Source organism: Ranitomeya variabilis, chromosome 5 (genome assembly GCF_051348905.1).
Source record: "Ranitomeya variabilis isolate aRanVar5 chromosome 5, aRanVar5.hap1, whole genome shotgun sequence".
Lineage (NCBI taxonomy): Eukaryota > Metazoa > Chordata > Amphibia > Anura > Dendrobatidae > Ranitomeya > Ranitomeya variabilis.
Genome location: NC_135236.1, coordinates 690,212,907 through 690,237,685, shown reverse-complemented (window position 1 = coordinate 690,237,685; position 24,779 = coordinate 690,212,907). Strand labels below are relative to the sequence as shown.

Here is a 24,779-nt window from a genome sequence, read left to right as displayed (position 1 = left end):
TTCACCCCTTCTGTGATGAAGCCCTTAAAAATGTCTAAAAAAATGTGTATGACTCGGCGATGAAGAATCCGCTGCACCTTCAGAGGTCTTATATGTATAGAACTTCCATTTTATTGAAGAATAGTTGAAGACTATAAAAGAGCACAGGTCCATGCAGTCAGATCGGCCAGTGGACATCTAGAACAACATGTTAACTAAGCCTTAATCATTTCTGGTACAAGCAATTCACGTAGTCCCATGCTTGGTGACAAGACGTCCCTCTGTGTACAATCTAAGTGTCACATGTCTGTCAGCATATACAGTACAGACCAAAAGTTTGGACACACCTTCTCATTTAAAGATTTTTCTGTATTTTCATGACTATAAAAATTGTACATTTACACTGAAGACATCAAAACTATGAATTAACACATGTGGAATTATATACTTAACAAAAAGTGTGAAACAACTGAAATTATGTCTTATATTCTAGGTTCTTCAAAGTAGCCACCTTTTGCTTTGATGACTGCTTTGCACACTCTTGGCATTCTCTTGATGAGCTTCAAGAGGTAGCGACCGGGAATGGTCTTCCAACAATCTTGAAGGAGTTCCCAGAGATGCTTAGCACTTGTTGGCCCCTTTGCCTTCACTCTGCTGTCCAGCTCAACCTAAACCATCTCGATTGGGTTCAGGTCATCTGGCGTAGCACCCCATCACTCTCCTTCTTGGTCAAAAAGCTCTTACACAGCCTGGAGGTATGTTTGGGGTCATTGTCCTGTTGAAAAATAAATGATGGTCCAACTAAACGCAAACCGGATGGAATAGCATGCTGCTGCAAGATGCTGTGGTAGCCATGCTGGTTCAGTATGCCTTCAATTTTGAATAAATCCCCAACAGTGTCACCAGCAAATCACCCCCACGCCATCACACCTCCTCCTCCATGCTTCACGGTGGGAACCAGGCATGTAGAGTCCATCTGTTCACGTTTTCTGTGTCGTACAAAGACACAGTGGTTGGAACCAAAGATCTCAAATTTGGACTCATCAGACCAAAGCACAGATTTCCACTGGTCTAATGTCCATTCCTTGTGTTCTTTAGCCCAAACAAGTCTCTTCTGCTTGTTGCCTGTCCTTAGCAGCTATTTTACCATGAAGGCCTGCTGCACAAAGTCTCCTCTTAACAGTTGTTGTAGAGGTGTGTCTGCTTCTAGAACTCTGTGTGGCATTGACCTGGTCTCTAATCTGAGCTGCTGTTAACCTGCGATTTCTGAGGTTGCTGACTCTGCTAAACTTATCCTCAGAAGCAGAGGTGACTCTTGGTCTTCCTTTCCTGGGGGCGGTCCTGATGTGAGCCAGTTCCTTTGTAGTGCTTGATGGTTTTTGCCACTGCACTTGGGGACACTTTCAAAGTTTTCCCAATTTTTCGGACTGACTGACCTTCATTTCTTAAAGTAATGATGACCACTCATTTTTCTTTACTTAGCTGCTTTTTTCTTGCCATAATACAAATTCTAACAGGCTATTCAGTAGGACTATCAGCTGTGTATCCACCAGACTTTTGCACAACACAACTGATGGTCCCCACACCATTTATAAGGCAAGAAATCCCACTTATTAAACCTGACAGGGCACACCTGTGAAGTGAAAACCATTCCCGGTGACTACCTCTTGAAGCTCATCAAAAGAATACCAAGTGTGTGCAAAGCAGTCATCAAAGCAAAAGGTGGCTACTTTGAAGAACCTAGAATATAAGACATAATTTCAGTTGTTTCACAATTTTTTGTTAAGTATAGAATTCCACGTGTTAATTCATAGTTTTGATGTCTTCAGTGTGAATGTACAATTTTCATACACACCATGATCTTCCTACCTCCACACTTCACTGTTGGTATTGTGTTTTGGGGTAATATACAGTGCCTTTTGGCTTATAAACATGGTGTGTATTATGGTAACCAAAGTATTCAATTTTTGTCTCATCTTAGCAGATTTTATTCTCCCAGCATTTCACAGGCTTGTCTAAATGTTGTTGAACAAACTGTAAACACACTTGAACATGTTTTTTGTTCTGCAATGGAGTCTTGTGAGGTGAGCATGCATACAGGCAATGGAGGTTGGGTGGTGAGCATGTATGCAGGCCACAGAGAATAAATAGTGAGTGTCTATGCATGCCATGGAGGTTACGTGGTGAGCTTGCATACAGGACATGAAGGTGCATGGTGAGCGTGCATAGATGCCATGGAAGCGGGGTGCATTGCTTATAGTTTTCTGTGAAACAATTGAACTTGCTGATTCCAGGTCATTCTGTAGCTCTCCATAATTGGTCCTTGGCTCTTAGACAACTCTTCTGATTTTTATTTCCTCTCCTTTGTCTGAAATCTTGTGGGGAACAGCTGGTCATTTGCGGTTTATGGTGAAATCTTGCGGGGAGCACCTTGTCATGGCTGGTTTATGGTGAAATCTTTCAGGGAGTACCAGGTTGTGGACAGTGTATGGTGAAATTATGTTTTTTTCACTTCCGGGTTATGACCTCAACAGTTCTTACTGGAACCTTCAGAAGTTTAGGAATTCTTCTGTAACCAATGTGATCAGTATGCTTTGCAACAATAAGGTTGTGAAGGTCTTGAGACAGCTCACTGGTGTTACCCATCATGAGATGAGATGGTAATGACACACCTTTTTGTAGCCCATCAGATGAACGAGGACGGCTTTCTAATTAATGATAGATTTCAGCCGTGTCAGGACTATTTGCTCCTCTCTTTCTTCATGTGTTCAGCACTTTGTGTCACTGCTCATACTTAAACATAATCTATGGACATCTAAGGTGATTCCTACAGTATGGAGATTTTTGTGATTGTTACTGAAATCTGGGGAGAATTTCATGTCAATGGCACCTTTAGACATAGGTTTACTGAGCACATTGGTGACAAGTTCAATACTTATTTGACTCGCTGTAGATACCAGAGTCTCTGTCGCTTTACTAACCTGTTTTTCTGTTCTGACCTCTTCACACTCGCAGGCGTCGTAGCGTCTTCGCTTTCCTCGCGCTCCTGCCTTCCTGTCTGTGGACCGACTACCTCTTGGCTTTTTATATTAACCCTTGGTAAGTCATTTTCCTTCTTTCTATAGTTGTAGTGCAGTTGACACATAATGTGATCTGTCCGTTCTTGCATCAGTCACAGCACGTGCTCAGCGCGTCTACTAAATCCTCCCTATGATGTCTCGATTGTGTCTGGATCCAGCACTGATCCCAGGGGTGTCATATGGATTATATATCGTACATCCTATTAGAGAACTAGGCCATGAGCTGTGCCGGGCATCCGAGGGATAGATACCGGGTGTTCCGGGAGATACAGATGATTAATAATTGAGGGCACCCTCTTCTGGTTGATGACCCATATAAAGTGGCAGCTGCTGACCGGTCGGACATATTGGACAATGACTGGATAGAATCATAGTGTCTGCCAGGATAGATATGGCAGGCACAGTTATGTGGGGACAGGTGGGTGACAGATACAAAAAGGAGAAAGCACTACTGTCATAATGCATGCACACTACACCGAGATAATATGGTAAAATATGATAATTTTTATTGGTGCACAATAACAAAAAAAGACATAAAACACAAGTAAAAACATATGAGGAACCACCACTAATACACCCCAGCAATGAAAACACACATATATATATATATATATATATATATATATATATATATATATATATATATATATATATTAGAGCCTAGCGCCTACTACGTGTCTTGGGGGACACTCGCTTGGCACGGGATTAAAGCACTCGGGCACGGTTTTCTATCAAAAACCTTCAGGTTTATTTCGCACAACATAAACCACATCCACAGGAACTTAGTAACAGCTTGAACAGTATCTGGACATATTCAACTTTACCACAGTTCGTCTCTGACCCCGGTCAGCATTACACACGGTTTTCAAGACCGTTACCCGTTGGCAACCTTCACGGGTTCCTGGACACCTCTTGGCCTCTGAGGTGCCCCATACACAATGTCTCTCACTCTGACCCCGGTCAGTACAAACACGAATCTCCATTCGTTACCTGTTGGTGCCGCACAGGTTCTCAGATACCTCTCTTCACTAGAGGCATCCTTCAGACGTTTCCACTCAGTCTTCCCTTTTCTCTGACCCCGGTCAGTAATATACACGAATCTCCATTCGTTACCTGCCATTGCTGTACAGGTTGTCGGATACCTCTCTTCACCAGAGGCATCCTTCCGACATTCTCACTCTGACCCCGGTCAGTACAAACACGGATCTCCATCCGTTCCACAGCCTGGTCTGTGCGAGGTCCAGAGCCCTGCCATGTGCTCTTCAGGGAGCCGCCACTCCCAACACATGGGGCTCTCTCCAGGACCTTCCAGCACAGACCACTCGGATCCACACTCAGAGCCCATGTGACCAGACCTCAGTCACATTATATGCTACTAACCACTCCCCTAGATGGGAATGTGTTTGGCTAGTCTGACCCTCCCATCTCTCAGATCTAACCCTGCCAATCTCCCTAGCTAAACAACGCACACAATTCACTTGTCATCATCATCATCATCCTTGCTTCAGACTGACAGTGCAGAGTGTCTCCCTCTGCGACACACACACCGGCCATTCACCATAATGCCGGACTTTGACTCACCACCACACTTATATCTGTGATTATCATGCATTCCTATGGCCTCCATACGCCTCTATGCACACTCTGGGAAGCTCATACAGTGCCCCCTACCTACAACCTAGGTCACTATACTACAATATATATATATATATATATATATATATATATATATATATATATATATATATATATATATATATATATATATATACCCTAGGTGCAGGCACTATAAATGGCAATCAAAAGCCTACCGGGCCAATTGGCCCATAATAGTAATGTATAGTGTATCCAGTGCACCCAAAAGAAAAAATGGATGATGAAGGAAATATTGTAGAAGAGTTGGATAATCCCAGATACTCCTGTAATAAGGCAGTGTAAGATTGCACTTACTAAGTGTATTGGGGACACTCACTTGGCACAGGATTCAAGCACACGGGCACGTTTTTTTCACACAAAACAGTCCATGCGGTTTATTAAAGTGTCATAAACCGGGTAATGCACAGTTCATTATATACATTTCATAGAACACAACAGGCACCAACTGGTGATGTTAACTTGCAGCTTTATCTTGTACACTTCATATACGGCTTTGTCTCCCAGACACTAAACATGCTGGACCTCTTACTTCGTCCAGTTACCATGGGTGTCCGTACGCCGAACAGTTCACCAATGTCCCTAGTCATATAGCGCACATGACGTTGGGTCGCGGGCTCTAAACACGCTGAACCTCACTTCGTTCAGTTACCGTGGGAGACCACACAGTTCATACACTATCACAAGCACCAATAGTCAATGGTACCTTATGAGAGCTCCTGCTCCACCTGCTGACTCCTCGTCGGTCCTCGGTGGGAGTGTGTGGGTGTGGCTAGTTTGACCCGCCCATCTCTTATAACTAGCCTAGTAAGTCTCCCTTCATAGCTATACAAACTCTTGAGGGACTACAGGTCCCAGAACAACATTGCATCAGACTTACCACACAGACTCCCTCTGGCACTCACAATTCTGCCAGTCACTGTTTCACCACCATTATAACAACAGATACGCCTCCATGCATATCCCGAGGAGCACACACAGCGCCCCCTAGCTGCCACAGGGGTCACTGCACCACAGTAGAGACAGGATATTGCACAAAATATGTAAACGGCTCCTACATAATTATTCCCCTCAGAGTAGAGGAAAACAAACAGGCCAAACCAAAGACAACCAACCCATTTAGGCTGTGAAACAAAGCCTGGAAATTAACCTAGATATCGAGGTTAAAGGTGGTGATCCATAATGATGAGTGGAAGTCAGAACAAATAATAAATGTGGCCGGAGGCTCAGGAGGTGGAAAAAACACTCACAATGATGGAGCCGAAAGAGCAATATCCAAGGTGGAGTATCCAACAACGGGGAAGAAAAGTGGAGGATCGTGGGGAGGCCCCACGCGTATCGCCGTAACCTGTACGGCCATTTTCTCGGTGTAGTGTGCATGCATTACAGTAGTGCTTTCTTCTTCTTTTTGGTTCATCATTGTTCTACTACTGGCTGTTTGCACCTCCCTCAAGCCATATAGTATCACTGTTGTGCGCCTTACTCAAAATAATTGGTCACAGGTATGTGGCGACAGGTGGACGACAGATATGGCGGTCACAGGTATGTGGTGACAGGTGGGCGACAGATATGGCGGTCACAGGTATGTGGTGACAGGTAGGTGACAGATATGGCGGTCACAGGTATGTGGTGACAGGTGGGTGACAGATATGGCGGTCACAGGTATGTGGTGACAGGTAGGTGACAGATATGGCGGTCACAGGTATGTGGTGACAGGTAGGTGACAGATATGGCGGTCACAGGTATGTGGCGACAGGTGGGTGACAGATATGGTGGTCACTGGTATGTGGTGACAGGTAGGTGACAGATATAGCGGTCACAGGTATGTGGCGACAGGTGGGTGACAGATATGGTGGTCACTGGTATGTGGTGACAGGTGGGTGACAGATGTGGCGGTCACAGGTATGTGGTGACAGGTGACAGATATGGCGGTCACAGGTATGTGGTGACAGGTAGGTGACAGATATGGCGGTCACAGGTATGTGGTGACAGGTAGGTGACAGATATGGCGGTCACAGGTATGTGGCGACAGGTGGGTGACAGATATGGTGGTCACTGGTATGTGGTGACAGGTGGGTGACAGATGTGGCGGTCACAGGTATGTGGTGACAGGTGACAGATATGGCGGTCACAGGTATGTGGTGACAGGTAGGTGACAGATATGGTGGTAACAGGTATGTGGTGACAGGTAGGTGACAGATATGGCGGTCACAGGTATGTGGTGACAGGTGGGTGACAGATATGGCGGTCACAGGTATGTGGCGACAGGTGGGTGACAGATATGGCGGTCACAGGTATGTGGTGACAGGTAGGTGACAGATATGGTGGTCACTGGTATGTGGTGACAGGTAGGTGACAGATATGGCGGTCACAGGTATGTGGTGACAGGTAGGTGACAGATATGGCGGTCACAGGTATGTGGCGACAGGTGGGTGACAGATATGGTGGTCACTGGTATGTGGTGACAGGTGGGTGACAGATGTGGCGGTCACAGGTATGTGGTGACAGGTGACAGATATGGCGGTCACAGGTATGTGGTGACAGGTAGGTGACAGATATGGCGGTCACAGGTATGTGGTGACAGGTGGGTGACAGATATGGCGGTCACAGGTATGTGGCGACAGGTGGGTGACAGATATGGCGGTCACAGGTATGTGGTGACAGGTGGGTGACAGATATGGCGGTCACGGGTATGTGGTGACAGGTAGGTGACAGATATGGCGGTTACAGGTATGTGGTGACAGGTGGGTGACAGATATGGTGGTAACAGGTACGTGGTGACAGGTGGGTGACAGATATGGTGGTCACTGGTATGTGGTGACAGGTAGGTGACAGATATGGCGGTCACAGGTATGTGGTGACAGGTAGGTGACAGATATGATGGTCACTGGTATGTGGTGACAGGTGGGTGACAGATATGGCGGTCACAGGTATGTGGTGACAGGTGGGTGACAGATATGGCGGTCACAGGTATGTGGTGACAGGTGGGTGACAGATATGGCGGTCACTGGTATGTGGTGACAGATATGGCGGTCACAGGTATGTGGCGACAGGTGGGTGACAGATATGGTGGTCACTGGTATGTGGTGACAGGTGGGTGACAGATGTGGCGGTCACAGGTATGTGGTGACAGGTGGGTGACAGATATGGCGGTCACAGGTATGTGGTGACAGGTGGGTGACAGATATGGCGGTCACAGGTATGTGGTGACAGGTAGGTGACAGATATGGCGGTCACAGGTATGTGGTGACAGGTGGGTGACAGATATGGCGGTCACTGGTATGTGGTGACAGATATGGCGGTCACAGGTATGTGGCGACAGGTGGGTGACAGATATGGTGGTCACAGGTATGTGGTGACAGGTAGGTGACAGATATGATGGTCACTGGTATGTGGTGACAGGTGGGTGACAGATATGGCGGTCACAGGTATGTGGTGACAGGTGGGTGACAGATATGGCGGTCACAGGTATGTGGTGACAGGTGGGTGACAGATATGGCGGTCACTGGTATGTGGTGACAGATATGGCGGTCACAGGTATGTGGCGACAGGTGGGTGACAGATATGGTGGTCACTGGTATGTGGTGACAGGTGGGTGACAGATGTGGCGGTCACAGGTATGTGGTGACAGGTGGGTGACAGATATTGCGGTCACAGGTATGTGGTGACAAGTGGGTGACAGATATGGCGGTCACAGGTATGTGGTGACAGGTGGGTGACAGATATGGCGGTCACGGGTATGTGGTGACAGGTGGGTGACAGATATGGCGGTCACAGGTATGTGGTGACAGGTAGGTGACAGATATGGCGGTCATGGGTATGTGGTGACAGGTAGGTGACAGATATGGGCGGTCACAGGTATGTGGTGACAGGTAGGTGACAGATATGGCGGTGACAGGTATGTGGTGACAGGTGACATATATGGGCGGTCACAGGTATGTGGTGACAGGTAGGTGACATATGGTGGTCACAGGTATGTGGTGACAGGTAGGTGACAGATATGGTGGTAACAGGTATGTGGTGACAGGTAGGTGACATATATGGCAGTCACAGGTATGTGGTGACAGGTGGGTGACAGATATGGCGGTCACGGGTATGTGGTGACAGGTAGGTGACAGATATGGGCGGTCACAGGTATGTAGTGACAGGTGGGTGACAGATATGGCGGTCACAGGTATGTGGTGACAGGTAGGTGACAGATATGGCGGTCACAGGTATGTGGTGACAGGTAGGTGACAGATATGGGCGGTCACAGGTATGTGGTGACAGGAAGGTGACAGATATGGCCGTCACAGGTATGTGGTGACAGGTGGGTGACAGATATGGCGGTCACAGGTACGTGGTGACAGGTAGGTGACAGATATGGCGGTCACAGGTATGTGGTGACAGGTAGGTGACAGATATGGTGGTAACAGGTATGTGGTGACAGGTGACAGATATGGCGGTCACAGGTATGTGGTGACAGGTAGGTGACAGATATGGGCGGTCACAGGTATGTAGTGACAGGTGGGTGACAGATATGGCGGTCACAGGTATGTGGTGACAGGTAGGTGACAGATATGGTGGTAACAGGTATGTGGTGACAGGTGACAGATATGGCGGTCACAGGTATGTGGTGACAGGTAGGTGACAGATATGGGCGGTCACAGGTATGTAGTGACAGGTGGGTGACAGATATGGCGGTCACAGGTATGTGGTGACAGGTAGGTGACAGATATGGCGGTCATGGGTATGTGGTGACAGGTAGGTGACAGATATGGGCGGTCACAGGTATGTGGTGACAGGTAGGTGACAGATATGGCGGTGACAGGTATGTGGTGACAGGTGACAGATATGGGCGGTCACAGGTATGTGGTGACAGGTAGGTGACATATGGTGGTCACAGGTATGTGGTGACAGGTGGGTGACAGATATGGCGGTCACAGGTATGTGGTGAAAGGTGACAGATATGGCGGTCACAGGTATGTGGTGACAGGTAGGTGACAGATATGGTGGTAACAGGTATGTGGTGACAGGTAGGTGACATATATGGCGGTCACAGGTATGTGGTGACAGGTGGGTGACAGATATGGCGGTCACGGGTATGTGGTGACAGGTAGGTGACAGATATGGGCGGTCACAGGTATGTAGTGACAGGTGGGTGACAGATATGGCGGTCACAGGTATGTGGTGACAGGTAGGTGACAGATATGGCGGTCACAGGTATGTGGTGACAGGTAGGTGACAGATATGGGCGGTCACAGGTATGTGGTGACAGGAAGGTGACAGATATGGCCGTCACAGGTATGTGGTGACAGGTGGGTGACAGATATGGCGGTCACAGGTACGTGGTGACAGGTAGGTGACAGATATGGCGGTCACAGGTATGTGGTGACAGGTAGGTGACAGATATGGTGGTAACAGGTATGTGGTGACAGGTGACAGATATGGCGGTCACAGGTATGTGGTGACAGGTAGGTGACAGATATGGGCGGTCACAGGTATGTAGTGACAGGTGGGTGACAGATATGGCGGTCACAGGTATGTGGTGACAGGTAGGTGACAGATATGGTGGTAACAGGTATGTGGTGACAGGTGACAGATATGGCGGTCACAGGTATGTGGTGACAGGTAGGTGACAGATATGGGCGGTCACAGGTATGTAGTGACAGGTGGGTGACAGATATGGCGGTCACAGATATGTGGTGACAGGTAGGTGACAGATATGGCGGTCATGGGTATGTGGTGACAGGTAGGTGACAGATATGGGCGGTCACAGGTATGTGGTGACAGGTAGGTGACAGATATGGCGGTGACAGGTATGTGGTGACAGGTGACAGATATGGGCGGTCACAGGTATGTGGTGACAGGTAGGTGACATATATGGCGGTCACAGGTATGTGGTGACAGGTGGGTGACAGATATTGCGGTCACAGGTATGTGGTGACAGGTGGGTGACAGATATGGCGGTCACAGGTATGTGGTGACAGGTGGGTGACAGATATGGCGGTCACAGGTATGTGGTGACAGGTGGGTGACAGATATGGCGGTCACAGGTATGTGGTGACAGGTGGGTGACAGATATGGCGGTCACAGGTATGTGGTGACAGGTGGGTGACAGATATGGCGGTCACGGGTATGTGGTGACAGGTAGGTGACAGATATGGGCGGTCACAGGTATGTAGTGACAGGTGGGTGACAGATATGGCGGTCACAGGTATGTGGTGACAGGTAGGTGACAGATATGGCGGTCACAGGTATGTGGTGACAGGTAGGTGACAGATATGGGCGGTCACAGGTATGTGGTGACAGGAAGGTGACAGATATGGCCGTCACAGGTATGTGGTGACAGGTGGGTGACAGATATGGCGGTCACAGGTACGTGGTGACAGGTAGGTGACAGATATGGCGGTCACAGGTATGTGGTGACAGGTAGGTGACAGATATGATGGTCACAGGTATGTGGTGACAGGTAGGTGACAGATATGGTGGTAACAGGTATGTGGTGACAGGTGACAGATATGGCGGTCACAGGTATGTGGTGACAGGTGGGTGACAGATATGGCGGTCACAGGTATGTGGTGACAGGTGGGTGACAGATATGGCGGTCACAGGTATGTGGTGACAGGTGGGTGACAGATATGGCGGTCACAGGTATGTGGTGACAGGTAGGTGACAGATATGGCGGTCACGGGTATGTGGTGACAGGTAGGTGACAGATATGGGCGGTCACAGGTATGTAGTGACAGGTGGGTGACAGATATGGCGGTCACAGGTATGTGGTGACAGGTAGGTGACAGATATGGCGGTCACGGGTATGTGGTGACAGGTAGGTGACAGATATGGGCGGTCACAGGTATGTGGTGACAGGTAGGTGACAGATATGGCCGTCACAGGTATGTGGTGACAGGTGGGTGACAGATATGGCGGTCACGGGTATGTGGTGACAGGTAGGTGACAGATATGGGCGGTCACAGGTATGTAGTGACAGGTGGGTGACAGATATGGCGGTCACAGGTATGTGGTGACAGGTAGGTGACAGATATGGAGGTCACAGGTATGTGGTGACAGGTAGGTGACAGATATGGGCGGTCACAGGTATGTGGTGACAGGAAGGTGACAGATATGGCCGTCACAGGTATGTGGTGACAGGTGGGTGACAGATATGGCGGTCACAGGTACGTGGTGACAGGTAGGTGACAGATATGGCGGTCACAGGTACGTGGTGACAGGTATGTGACAGATATGGCGGTCACAGGTATGTGGTGACAGGTGGGTGACAGATATGGCAGTCACAGGTATGTGGTGACAGGTGGGTGACAGATATGGCGGTCACAGGTACGTGGTGACAGGTAGGTGACAGATATGGCGGTCACAGGTACGTGGTGACAGGTAGGTGACAGATATGGCGGTCACAGGTATGTGGTGACAGGTGGGTGACAGATATGGCGGTCACAGGTATGTGGTGACAGGTAGGTAGCAGATATGGCGGTCACAGGTGTGTGGTGACAGGTAGGTAGCAGATATGGCGGTCACAGGTATGTGGTGACAGGTAGGTGACAGATATGGCGGTCACAGGTATGTGGTGACAGGTAGGTGACAGATATGGTGGTCACAGGTATGTGGTGACAGGTAGGTGACAGATATGGCGGTCACAGGTATGTTGTGACAGGAAGGTGACAGATATGGCGGTCACAGGTATGTGGTGACAGGTAGTTGACAGATATGGCGGTTACAGGTATGTGGTGACAGGTGGATGACAGATATAGCGGTCACAGGTATGTGGTGACAGGTGACAGATATGGGCGGTCATAGGTATGTTGTGACAGGAAGGTGGTAGATTTGGCGGTCACAGGTATGTGGTGACAGTTGGGTGACAGATATGGTGGTTACAGTTAGGTGGTGACAGGTAGTTGACAAATATGGGCGGTCATAGGTATGTTGTGACAGGTAGGTGACAGGAGACAGATATGGCAGTCACAGGTAAGTGACAAAATGAGAATGCTGGGCCTGGGGGAAATGTGTGTAAATGGGTAAGTAACTGGCTTAGTGACAGAAAGCAGAGGGTGGCTATAAATGGTATATTCTCTAACTGGGTCGCTGTGACCAGAGGGGACTGCAGGGGTCGGTGTTGGGACCTCTTCTCTTCAGCATATTTATTAACGATCTGGTAGAAGGTTTACACAGTAAAATATCGATATTTGCAGATGATACAAAGCTATGTAAAGCAGTCAATACAAGAGAAGATAGTGTTCTGCTACAGATGGATCTGGATAAGTTGGAACCTTGGGCCGAGAGGTGGCAGATGCAGTTTAACAATGATAAATGTAAGGTTATACACATGGGAAGAAGGAATCAATATCACCATTACACACTGAACGGGAAACCACTGGGTAAATCTGACATGGAGAAAGACTTGGGGGTCCAAGTTAATGATAAACTTACCAGGAGCAGCCAGTGCCAGGCAACGGCTGCCAAGGCAAACAGGATCGTGGGGTGCATTAAAAGAGGTCTGGATACACATGATGAGAGCATTATACTGCCTCTGTACAAATCCCTGGTTAGACCACACATGGAGTACTGTACAGTTTTGGGCACCAGTGCTCAGGAAGGATATAATGGAACTAGAGCGTGTACAAAGGAGAGCAACAAAATTAATAAAGGGGATGGGGGAACTACAATACCCAGAAAGATTAGCAAAATTAGGATTATTTAGTCTACAATAAAGACGACTGAGGGGCGATCTAATAACCATGTATAAGTATATAAGGGGACAATACAAATACCTCTCTAAGGATCTGTTTGTACCAAGGAAGGTGACAGTCACAAGGGGGCATTCTTTGCGTCTGGAGGAGAGAAGGTTTTTCCACCAACATAGAAGAGGATTCTTTACTGTTAGGGCAGTTGAGAATCTGGAATTGCTTGCCTGAGGAGGTGGTGATGGCGAACTCAGTCGAGGGGTTCAGGAGAGGCCTGGATGTCTTCCTGGAGCGTAACAATATTGTATTTTATAGTTATTAGGTTCTTTAGAAGGACATAGATCTGGAGACTTATTCTGACGGAATATAGGCTGAACTGGATGGACAAAGGTCTTTTTTTCGGCCTTGAAAACTGTTAGTATGTTACTCTGTGATAGATGTTCTGCCCATCCTCTGGAGTTGTATAAATGACAGATAGATGACATTGGTTCAGTCTGATGACACCCACTACTCCTTCTAAATAGCGGACAGATAGTGCCTGGAGAAAAACAAACTGAATCGCTTCAATAATTATAATTTGTCAGTAAAATTCCATACTGTGCGTTTCAGCCCCGGAGCGGAGCCTTCATTTCGATGGCAAACACTGTGAGTAATAAACAGGAAGGGGAAAGGTCTGAATACCATAGAGATATTAAGCCCACCAGCAAATGAATATAGACTCTACCCAAAGCTTCTCAACTTGTGAGGTGCCCCCTAGTTGTTGTTGTGGGGAGATATCACTAGTTGTTGTAGTTGTTGTGAAGGCTGTCCCCTTACTATTGATGGGTAGGTAGCCACTGTTGTTGTGGGTGAAGTTTGCCCTAAATTTTTGCTGTTGTTGTTGGGAAGGCTGAGCCTTATTTGATGTTGAGGGAGGCACCCCAAGTTTCTGTTGTGGGAGGCGCCTCTAGTTGTTGGGGGAGGTGCCTCCCAGTTGTTATTGAAGGGAGCACCCCTAGTTAGCGGAGGTGCCCCTAGTTGTTGTAATTGGGGGAAGTGCTACTTTGGAGGAGGTGCCAATAGTTGTTTTTGGGGTGCAGGCCCGGCTATTGATGTTGGGAAAGTCTGACCCCTAGTTGTTAGGAGAGATGCCTCTAAATATTGGAGAATGCACACTTAGTTCTTGTTGTTGGAAAGATAACAACAATTTATCATAGACTTTCATGATAGCTTTTATAGTCTTGGCATCTTCTCTGTCTTTTTCGTGAAGTTCATTCATCTACTCAGTCTGTTTCCTGAGGCCCTGGCATCTACTCAGTCTACCTGATGAGGGTGAGGCATCTTCTTGGTCTAATAGGTCAGGGCCAGACATCTTGAGGAAGCGAGTCTTTATACTCACAAAACGTGCGTCGGGTTTGCGGTCACATCGTGGACAAGAGGAGACACAATATGGGTAATTAACCCTTGATTTATTGATGCATACCTTATGCTACTTATGTCTGATACATTGTAATGGTTTTTAGCAACGCATGCTAGCACTAAACATGGTGATAGTTATAGGTGGAACTGATTAGTCTTGGTACAAACAAGTGACTAATTCCCCCATTAATGTACAAAAGATCAGAAGATATGTGGTGTAAAGGTATTATATGATATTTTATAACTCATGTTACTTGCAAAATTTGGGGTCAGCAGCTTTAATATTGGGCATAACGAAACCAGGTTATCTTTAGCGTGGTCCCAATAGAAGGAGCAGAGGGCCTTGCACAAGGTCAGGTTGCTCATTTTGCTGGTCAATTAGAGAAGAACTCTTTATAAAGATAGCAGGTACCCTAGTATTTATCTTCATGTTAACATGGACTGAATGGTCGAGGCTCCTCTTTACCCGTTATCATCTATAGCAAGAAGATGATGCTGGACTGGAACATAAGCGTCCAATTCCATTTACATTTCGCCTGACCACCTTCCAATCAATAGGTTTATTTTATTAAGATATTATTGCAATAATTAAGGCCACATCCTCTATTGTCACAGATAGAAATGGACAGTGTTTTGGTCTCCAGATTTTGAAATTATTTTTCACATCAATATTATTACTTAGTGCTGACGGAATGGCTACAGAGTATGTTCTGTCATCATTAGTAGGGTTATGGGTGGGCTACAGAGTAAATGTTCTATCATCATTAGTAGAGTTGTGGGTGGGCTACAGAGTAAATGTTCTATCATGATTAGTAGGGTTATGGGTGGGCTGCAGAGTAAATGTTCAATCATCAATAGTAGGGTTATGGGTGGGCTGCAGAGTAAATGTTCTATCATCATTAGTAGGGTTATGGGTGGGCTGCAGAGTAAATGTTCAATCATCAATAGTAGGGTTATGGGTGGGCTACAGAGTTCTTTCATCATTAGTGGAGTTATGGGTGGGCTACAGAGTTCTATCATCATTAGTAGAGTTATGGGTGGGCTGCAGAGTAAATGTGCTATCATCAACCGGTACTGAACAGGGACGAAGAGCTTGTTATCAGGCAATGACGGAGGAGCAAGAGACTGAGCCTCACGAATCTCCTGCTCCAATTCTGAGGACACTGCTGCCATGACCACCCTGTGCTGAAGAATGGAGGAAGGAGGTTCGGGAGGTGATATTGGATCCAAGCTACGAGAGAAGGCATCGGCCTTGACATTTTTGGAACCAAGTCGAAAGGTGGTGAGAAAATGAAAGCGTGAAAATAAAGCTACCACCTCCCCTGTCTAACAGGTGTCTGGCAGACTCAATATAGGACAGGTTCTTGTGGTCCGTGATCCAATGAAAAGCCCCCTCCAAAAAGTGGCATCATTTTTCAAAAGCCAACTTTATGGCCAACAACTCCCGATTTCTGACATCTTAATTTCTCTCAGCGGGAGAGAATTTCTTTGAGAAAAAGGCACAGGGTCTCAGATTAGTCAAAGTGGCGGGTCCTGGGGACAACACCGTCCCCAACCCCACCTCCGATGCATCCACCTCAACAATAGACTGGAGCAAGTTCAGAGAAGTGACCAGAATGGTGACCGGTCTGCAAACCATGTCCTATGAGGAATGGTTGCAGGATTTGGGAATGTTTAGCTTGCAGAAAAGAAGACTGAGAGGAGACTTAATAGCTGTCTACAAATATCTCAAGGGCTGTCACATTGTAGAAGGATCATCTTTATTCTCATTTGCACAAGGAAAGACTAGAAGCAATGGGATGAAACTGAATGGGAGGGGACACAGATTAGATATTAGAAAAAGCTTTTTGACAGTTAGGGTGGTCAATGACTGTACCAGGCTGCCACGAGAGGTGGTGAGCTCTCCTTCAATGGAAGTCTTCAAACAGAGGCTGGACAGACATCTGTCTGGGCTGATTTAGTAAACCCTGCTTTGAGCAGGGGTTGGACCAGATGACCCAGGAGGTCCCTTCCAACTCTATCATTCTATGATTATATGATTCTGGAGAACTGCACGTAGATGACCCATGTGATCTTGTTTGTCAGATGAGAATACAAGGATATCATCTAGGTAAACCACCATAAAGCGCCCAAGGAAATCAGAAAATATATGGTTAATAAAATTCTGATAGACGGCTGGCGCGTTAGTGAGATCAAAGGGCATTATCAAATTCTCAAACAAACTCTCAGAGGTGAGAAATGCCGTTTTCCACTCATCCCCCTTCCCAAATACGGATAAGATTATATGCTCCCTGAGGTCCAATTTAGAAAACCACTTGGCTTCAGATAATTGGTTATACAAATCAGGGATGAGTGGGAGGGGATAAGTATTTCTCACTGTGATCTTATTTAATTCCCGAAAATCGAGTCACTGGCGTAAACCACCATCTTTTTTCTTTACTAAAAAGAAACCAGCCACCACCGGAGAGAAAGAGGGACGGATGTAACCATTATATAAGCTTTCAGAAATATATTCTTTCATAGCGGTTCACACCGGGCAAGGAGAGGTTGTACAGACGGGCCTTGGGCAATTTAGCACCCGGAATCACATTGATAGCACAATCAAAAGGGTGGTGTGTTGGTAAGATCTCGGCCTCCTTTTCAGAAAAAACATCCTCAAAATCCTTCAGGTGCTCCGCAATACCCTCCAGACTTACGGATGACACCATTTTAGAGGTAAGACAACCTTTAATACAATTAGGACCCCATTTAACAATGTCCCGAGATTCCCAGTCAATCACAGGATTGTGTAACTGTAACTAAGGAAATCCCAACACCAGTGCCGCAAGAAAATTGTCCGGAACAAAACATGAAATATCTTCCTGGTGCAAGGAACCCATCTTAAGGAGGAACTCCTCAGAGACAAGCAATTCCCACTACAAAGTTCCACTTCCAACAATATTTTATGAAATGAGGAAAAAGGTACCTGAGTCTGGGTGACCTTCTCAGTAGTCACCCAGACTTAGGCGTTTTCCTGACACTTTGCTAGTCGGTGGGCAGAAGGGACAGTCCTTTTTCCAATGTCCGGGTTTTCCATAGTAGAAACACAAATTTCCTTTGCGTCGCCATCTCCTCTCTTTCTCTCTGAGGTTGATGGCCCCCACCTCCATAACTTCATAAGGTGGCATAACAACAGGAGTAGTAGGAAGCAAATGAACCTCTCGCTACACTACACGTCTCTCCCGCAGCCTCCGATCCATACAGATAGCCTATTTGTGTTGTGCATTAGTGTTGACCTAGTATTAGAGATAGTTGAGGGGTCAATCATTAATGTTGATATAGTACTAGGGCTCGTATTGATTGAGGTAGTGTCGGTTTTAGTATTGATCTTATACTGGAGTCAGTTGGGTTAAACTATAGTGTAGACCTAGTGTTAAAACTAGTAGGTTTAGGCTCTAGCGTGGATCTAGAACATAGGCAAGTAGGCTGTGCCTATAGTGTAATTCTTGTACAAAGCATAGTGGGGTTAGGCTTTCATGTAGACCTAGTATTATTGCTAGAGTGGTTAGGCTATGGTGTAGATCTAGTACCAGGACCAGTAGGGTTAGACTATAGCATAGAGCAAGTGTTAAGACTAGTAGGGTTAGGCTATACTGTAGGTCTAGAGTAATTACTAGTAGGGTTTGCTTATAGTGTAGATCTAGTATTAGGGCTAATAGGGTGGGGCTACAGTGTAGATCTAGTTCTAGAACCAGGGTGATTAGGCTGTAGTGTAGGTCTAACACTAGGACTAATGGGGTTTGGATATAGTGTAGAGCTTGTACTAGAACCAGGGTGGTTATGCTGTAGTGAAGGTCTATTATTAGTGCCAGTTGAGACGCGCTATTGTATAGACCTCGAAATAGAGCTAGTGTGGTTAGGCTATAGTGTAGATCTAGACTAATGACTAGTGGGGTTTGCTTATAGTGTAGATCTAGTATTAGGGCTAATGGGGTTGGATATAGTGTAGATCTAGTGCTAGAACCAGGGTGGTTAGGCTGTAGTGTAGGTCTAACACTAGGGCTAATGGGGTTTGGCCATAGTGTAGATCTAGACTAATGACTAGTGGGGTTTGCTTATAGTGTAGATCTAGTATTAGGGCTAATGGGGTTGGATATAGTGTAGATCTAGTGCTAGAACCAGGGTGATTAGGCTGTAGTGTAGGTCTAACACTAGGGCTAATGGGGTTTGGCCATAGTGTAGATCTAGACTAATGACTAGTGGGGTTTGCTTATAGTGTAGATCTAGTATTAGGGCTAATGAGGTTGGGCTATAGCGTAGATCTAGTGCTAGAACCAGGGTGGTTAGGCTGTAGTGTAGGTCTAATATAAGGGCTAATGGGGTTTGGCCATAGTGTAGATCTAGTATTAGGGCTAATGAGGTTGGGCTATAGCGTAGATCTAGTGCTAGAACCAGGGTGGTTAGGCTGTAGTGTAGGTCTAATATTAGTGCCAGTTTAGTCGAGCTATTGTATAGACCTCTAATTCGAGGTAGTGTGGTTAGGCTATAGTGTAGATCTAGAGTAATGACTAGTGGGGTGTGCTTATAGTGTAGATCTGGTATTACGGCTAATGGGCTACATTGTAGATCCAGTGCTAGAACCAGTGTGGTTAGGCTGCAGTGTAGGTCTAATATTAGGGCCAGTTGAGTCAGGCTATTGTGTAGACCTCTAATTCGAGCTACTGTGGTTAGGTTTTAGTGCAGACCTAGTATAGAGGCTAGATGGGTTGGACTATATTGTAGATCTAGTACTAGAGGTTAAGACTTGGGGTTAGTCTATAGCGTAAATCTAGAACAATGGTTTGTGGGGTTTTCCTAGAGTGTAGTTCTTGTACTAGGGATCGTGAGGTTAGGCTTTCATGTAGGTCTAGTATTAGGCTAGTATAGGTCAAGGTTATCAGGGTACATTTAGACCTAACAATACACATTATAAAGGGAGCTCAGAACACCCATACGAGGGACTTGTTGGGTTAGGGTCAGGATATGCTTCCACCATGGAGGAACTTGTCGTTATGCCTGTGATGGGAGCTGACATTGGTCATAAATCGCTTCTGTGCAGTGTCATTTACCCTTAAGAGAATCTCTGTTTCTTTTTTAGCGCTACCAGAATCTTTTACCAGAGAGGTAGCAGTGTTTGTCTGGAGCAGCAGTGTCCTGTTAGGTCAGTCGCTCGCAGAGCCCCTGTGTGTCCTCCTCACCCCCACTCACCACTTTGTACCGTATCTGTCACCACTTTCCTCCAGCATTCTGACCATCTGTGAGCAACGTTGCTGTGGGAATCCCGATAAATATGGTCTTCATTTCCTTGTTTGTTCATTGATTAATTTGTGAAACATCTCACATCCGGAGGCCACAAAATGGTCCACCAGGGCCAGAATGACCCTTCTCAGCCCCGTTAGATAGATGAAATCATGAGGCTAACCCTAGACCCCTGAGCAGCAGAATCCTGAGCTGAGGGGCGGTTACAATGAACCAGTACTGGTAAATTGTATTGTTCAAAATGGATACAAATGTAGCAAGTCCTCAGCTGTGAGAAGTATGAGGTTCACTGTCATATGAATGGGGGAATCGGTGATACCGGCTGATAATGGTCTCTCCATGCAGACAGAAGTCCCTCCCTGACCCTCCCCACCACACGAGTGAACTAGAATCACAGGCGAGTTCACCTACAGTGACTGGTGACTGCACCCAGTGACAGGTGACTGATGACTGCACCAAGTGATCTGTGATTGGTGACTGCACCCAGTGACTGGTGACTGCACCCAGTGACAGGTGACTGCTGACTGCACCCAGTGATCTGTGATTGGTGACTGCACCCAGTGACTGGTGACTGCACCCAGTGACAGGTGACTGCTGACTGCACCCAGTGATCTGTGATTGGTGACTGCACCCAGTGACAGGTGACTGATGACTGCACCAAGTGATCTGTGATTGGTGACTGCACCCAGTGACTGGTGACTGCACCCAGTGATCTGTGATTGGTGACTGCACCCAGTGACTGGTGACTGCACCCAGTGACAGGTGACTGCTGACTGCACCCAGTGACAGGTGACTGCTGACTGCACCCAGTGACTGGTGACTGATGACTGCACCCAGTGACTGGTGACTGCACCCAGTGATCTGTGATTGGTGACTGCACCCAGTGACAGGTGACTGATGACTGCACCAAGTGATCTGTGATTGGTGACTGCACCCAGTGACTGGTGACTGCACCCAGTGATCTGTGATTGGTGACTGCACCCAGTGACTGGTGACTGCACCCAGTGACAGGTGACTGCTGACTGCACCCAGTGATCTGTGATTGGTGACTGCACCCAGTGACTGGTGACTGATGACTGCACCCAGTGACTGGTGACTGCACCCAGTGATCTGTGATTGGTGACTGCACCCAGTGACAGGAGGTGACTGATGACTGCACCCAGTGATTGGTGACTGCACTCTGTGATTGGTGACAGGTGACTGATAACTGAACCCAGTGACTGATGACTGCACTCAGTGATTGGTGACAGGTGACTGCACCCAGTGACAGGTGACTGCAGCCAGTGATTGCTGACTGCACTCTGTGATTGCTGACTGCACCCAGTGACTGATGACTGAACCCAGTGATTGGTGACTGATGCCTGCACCCAGTGACTGGTGACTGCACCCAGTGATCTGTGATTGGTGACTGCACCCAGTGACAGGTGACTGCTGACTGCACCCAGTGATCTGTGATTGGTGACTGCACCCAGTGACAGGTGACTGCTGACTGCACCCAGTGATCTGTGATTGGTGACTGCACCCAGTGACTGGTGACTGCACCCAGTGACAGGTGACTGCTGACTGCACCCAGTGATCTGTGATTGGTGACTGCACCCAGTGACAGGTGACTGCTGACTGCACCCAGTGATCTGTGATTGGTGACTGCACCCAGTGACTGGTGACTGCACCCAGTGATCTGTGATTGGTGACTGCACCCAGTGACAGGAGGTGACTGATGACTGAACCCAGTGATTGGTGACTGCACTCTGTGATTGGTGACAGGTGACTGATAACTGAACCCAGTGACTGATGACTGCACTCAGTGATTGGTGACAGGTGACTGCACCCAGTGACAGGTGACTGCAGCCAGTGATTGCTGACTGCACTCTGTGATTGCTGACTGCACCCAGTGACTGATGACTGAACCCAGTGATTGGTGACTGATGCCTGCACCCAGTGACTGGTGACTGCACCCAGTGATCTGTGATTGGTGACTGCACCCAGTGACAGGTGACTGCTGACTGCACCCAGTGATCTGTGATTGGTGACTGCACCCAGTGACAGGTGACTGCTGACTGCACCCAGTGATCTGTGATTGGTGACTGCACCCAGTGACTGGTGACTGCACCCAGTGATCTGTGATTGGTGACTGCACCCAGTGACAGGAGGTGACTGATGACTGCACCCAGTGATTGGTGACTGCACTCTGTGATTGGTGACAGGTGACTGATAACTGAACCCAGTGACTGATGACTGCACTCAGTGATTGGTGACAGGTGACTGCACCCAGTGACAGGTGACTGCAGCCAGTGATTGCTGACTGCACTCTGTGATTGCTGACTGCACCCAGTGACTGATGACTGAACCCAGTGATTGGTGACTGATGCCTGCACCCAGTGACTGGTGACTGCATCCAGTGATCGGTGATTGATGACTGCACCCGGTGACTGCACCTAGTGGCAGGTGACTGCACCCAGTGACGAGTGACTGCACCCAGTGATTAGTAACTGCACCTAGTGACAGGTGACTGCACCCATTGACGACTGACTTGTGGCTTCACGCACTGACTGTTGGCCGCTATCAGTGACAAGAGTTGTCAAGTCCAGGCCAGTGTCTTTCCACTCTGTTTCCACCTCAGTCACTTGGAGGTGCTCTGCCTTTGATAGGGGCACCTCCCAGCGGCAGTGCGGCCGTCCTTTGAGTACCAACAGAGTCGGGAATTCATGTCAGGGAGCTGTGTGGTTAGGGTCAGGGTTCTGAGCCCTGGGCAGTGCTCTCTTCCATTTACATCCCTGAGCCTCTGACTCCCACTGCCAGTTATAGCTTTGTCTGTCTGGTGGTTTTCTGTTACTTGTTGGATTCCTGTCTGCCTGTGGTCTGTTTCCTGACCATTCTTTGTACCTTTGCTCCTCCTGGTTTTGACCCGGCAATCTCCACTTCTCTCACCTCTGGTTCATCCTTCAGCCAGCAGCCTTTCCATGGTAGCAATCCAGTGAACCAGTTGTAAAAGACCAGATCCCTGTACAGGGGTAAAGGTCGGGATTCCTCTGGAATCTGCCATGTCTGTATGAGGAAGCCTTATTGAGCCTCTGACAGACGTTACAAGTCTTGTGGCTGCGCCCGATCACCAGTGACTTGTGGTTGCGCCCGATCACCAGTGACTTGTGGCTGCACCCGATCACCAGTGACTTGTGGCTGCGCCCGATCACCAGTGACTTGTGACTGCGCCCGATCACCAGTGACTTGTGACTACGCCCGATCACCAGTGACTTGTGACTACGCCCGATCACCAGTGACTTGTGGTTGCTCCCGATCACCAGTGACTTGTGGCTACGCCCGAACACCAGTGACTTGTGACTGCGCCCGATGACCAGTGACTTGTGGCTGCGCCCGATCACCAGTGACTTGTGGTTGCGCCCGATCACCAGTGACTTGTGGCTGCACCCGATCACCAGTGACTTGTGGCTGCACCCGATCACCAGTGACTTGTGACTACGCCCGATCACCAGTGACTTGTGACTACGCCCGATCACCAGTGACTTGTGGTTGCTCCCGATCACCAGTGACTTGTGGCTACGCCCGATCACCAGTGACTTGTGACTGCGCCCGATGACCAGTGACTTGTGGCTGCGCCCGATCACCAGTGACTTGTGGTTGCGCCCGATCACCAGTGACTTGTGGCTGCACCCGATCACCAGTGACTTGTGGCTGCGCCCGATCACCAGTGACTTGTGACTGCGCCCGATCACCAGTGACTTGTGACTACGCCCGATCACCAGTGACTTGTGACTACGCCCGATCACCAGTGACTTGTGGTTGCTCCCGATCACCAGTGACTTGTGGCTACGCCCGATCACCAGTGACTTGTGACTGCGCCCGATGACCAGTGACTTGTGGCTGCGCCCGATCACCAGTGACTTGTGGTTGCGCCCGATCACCAGTGACTTGTGGCTGCACCCGATCACCAGTGACTTGTGGCTGCACCCGATCACCAGTGACTTGTGGCTGCGCCCGATCACCAGTGACTTGTGACTGCGCCCGATCACCAGTGACTTGTGACTACGCCCGATCACCAGTGACTTGTGGCTGCGCCCGATGACCAGTGACTTGTGGCTGCGCCCGATCACCAGTGACTTGTGGCTGCGCCCGATCACCAGTGACTTGTGGTTGCTCCCGATCACCAGTGACTTGCGGCTGCGCCCGATCACCAGTGACTTGTGCCTGCGCCCGATCACCAGTGACTTGTGGCTGCGCCCGATCACCAGTGACTTGTGACTGCGCCCGATGACCAGTGACTTGTGGCTACGCCCGATCACCAGTGACTTGCGGCTGCGCCCGATCACCAGTGACTTGTGGTTGCTCCCGATCACCAGTGACTTGCGGCTGCGCCCGATCACCAGTGACTTGTGCCTGCGCCCGATCACCAGTGACTTGCGGCTGCGCCCGATCACCAGTGACTTGTGACTGCGCCCGAAGACCAGTGACTTGTGGTTGCGCCCGATCACCAGTGACTTGTGGCTGCGCCCGATCACCAGTGACTTGTGGCTGCGCCCGTTCACCAGTGACTTGTGACTGCGCCCGATGACCAGTGACTTGTGGCTACGCCCGATCACCAGTGACTTTTGGCTGCGCCCGATGACCAGTGACTTGTGGCTGCGCCCGATCACCAGTGACTTGTGGTTGCTCCCGATCACCAGTGACTTGTGGTTGCGCCCGATCACCAGTGACTTGT

The 24,779-nt window shown here is 48.3% G+C and overlaps 1 protein-coding gene across 4 annotated transcripts in view; it reads left to right on the top strand.

Moving 5' to 3' along the window:
* The window catches only part of PTPRO (protein tyrosine phosphatase receptor type O), a 555,000-nt gene that overhangs the window by 459,253 nt on the left and 70,968 nt on the right, over positions 1 to 24,779 (top strand). For 3 of the 4 annotated variants that reach the window (XR_013215987.1, XM_077267281.1, XM_077267278.1), the window contains 2 exons: positions 2,995 to 3,078; positions 19,905 to 19,967. Coding sequence is in view for 3 of the 4 variants with exons in the window: in XM_077267281.1 (XP_077123396.1) it covers positions 2,995 to 3,078; positions 19,905 to 19,967 (147 nt within the window). In the remaining variant the exon portion in view is untranslated. The remainder of the gene's footprint in view (positions 1 to 2,994; positions 3,079 to 19,904; positions 19,968 to 24,779) is intronic. The other variant, XM_077267279.1, reaches the window with a different exon arrangement.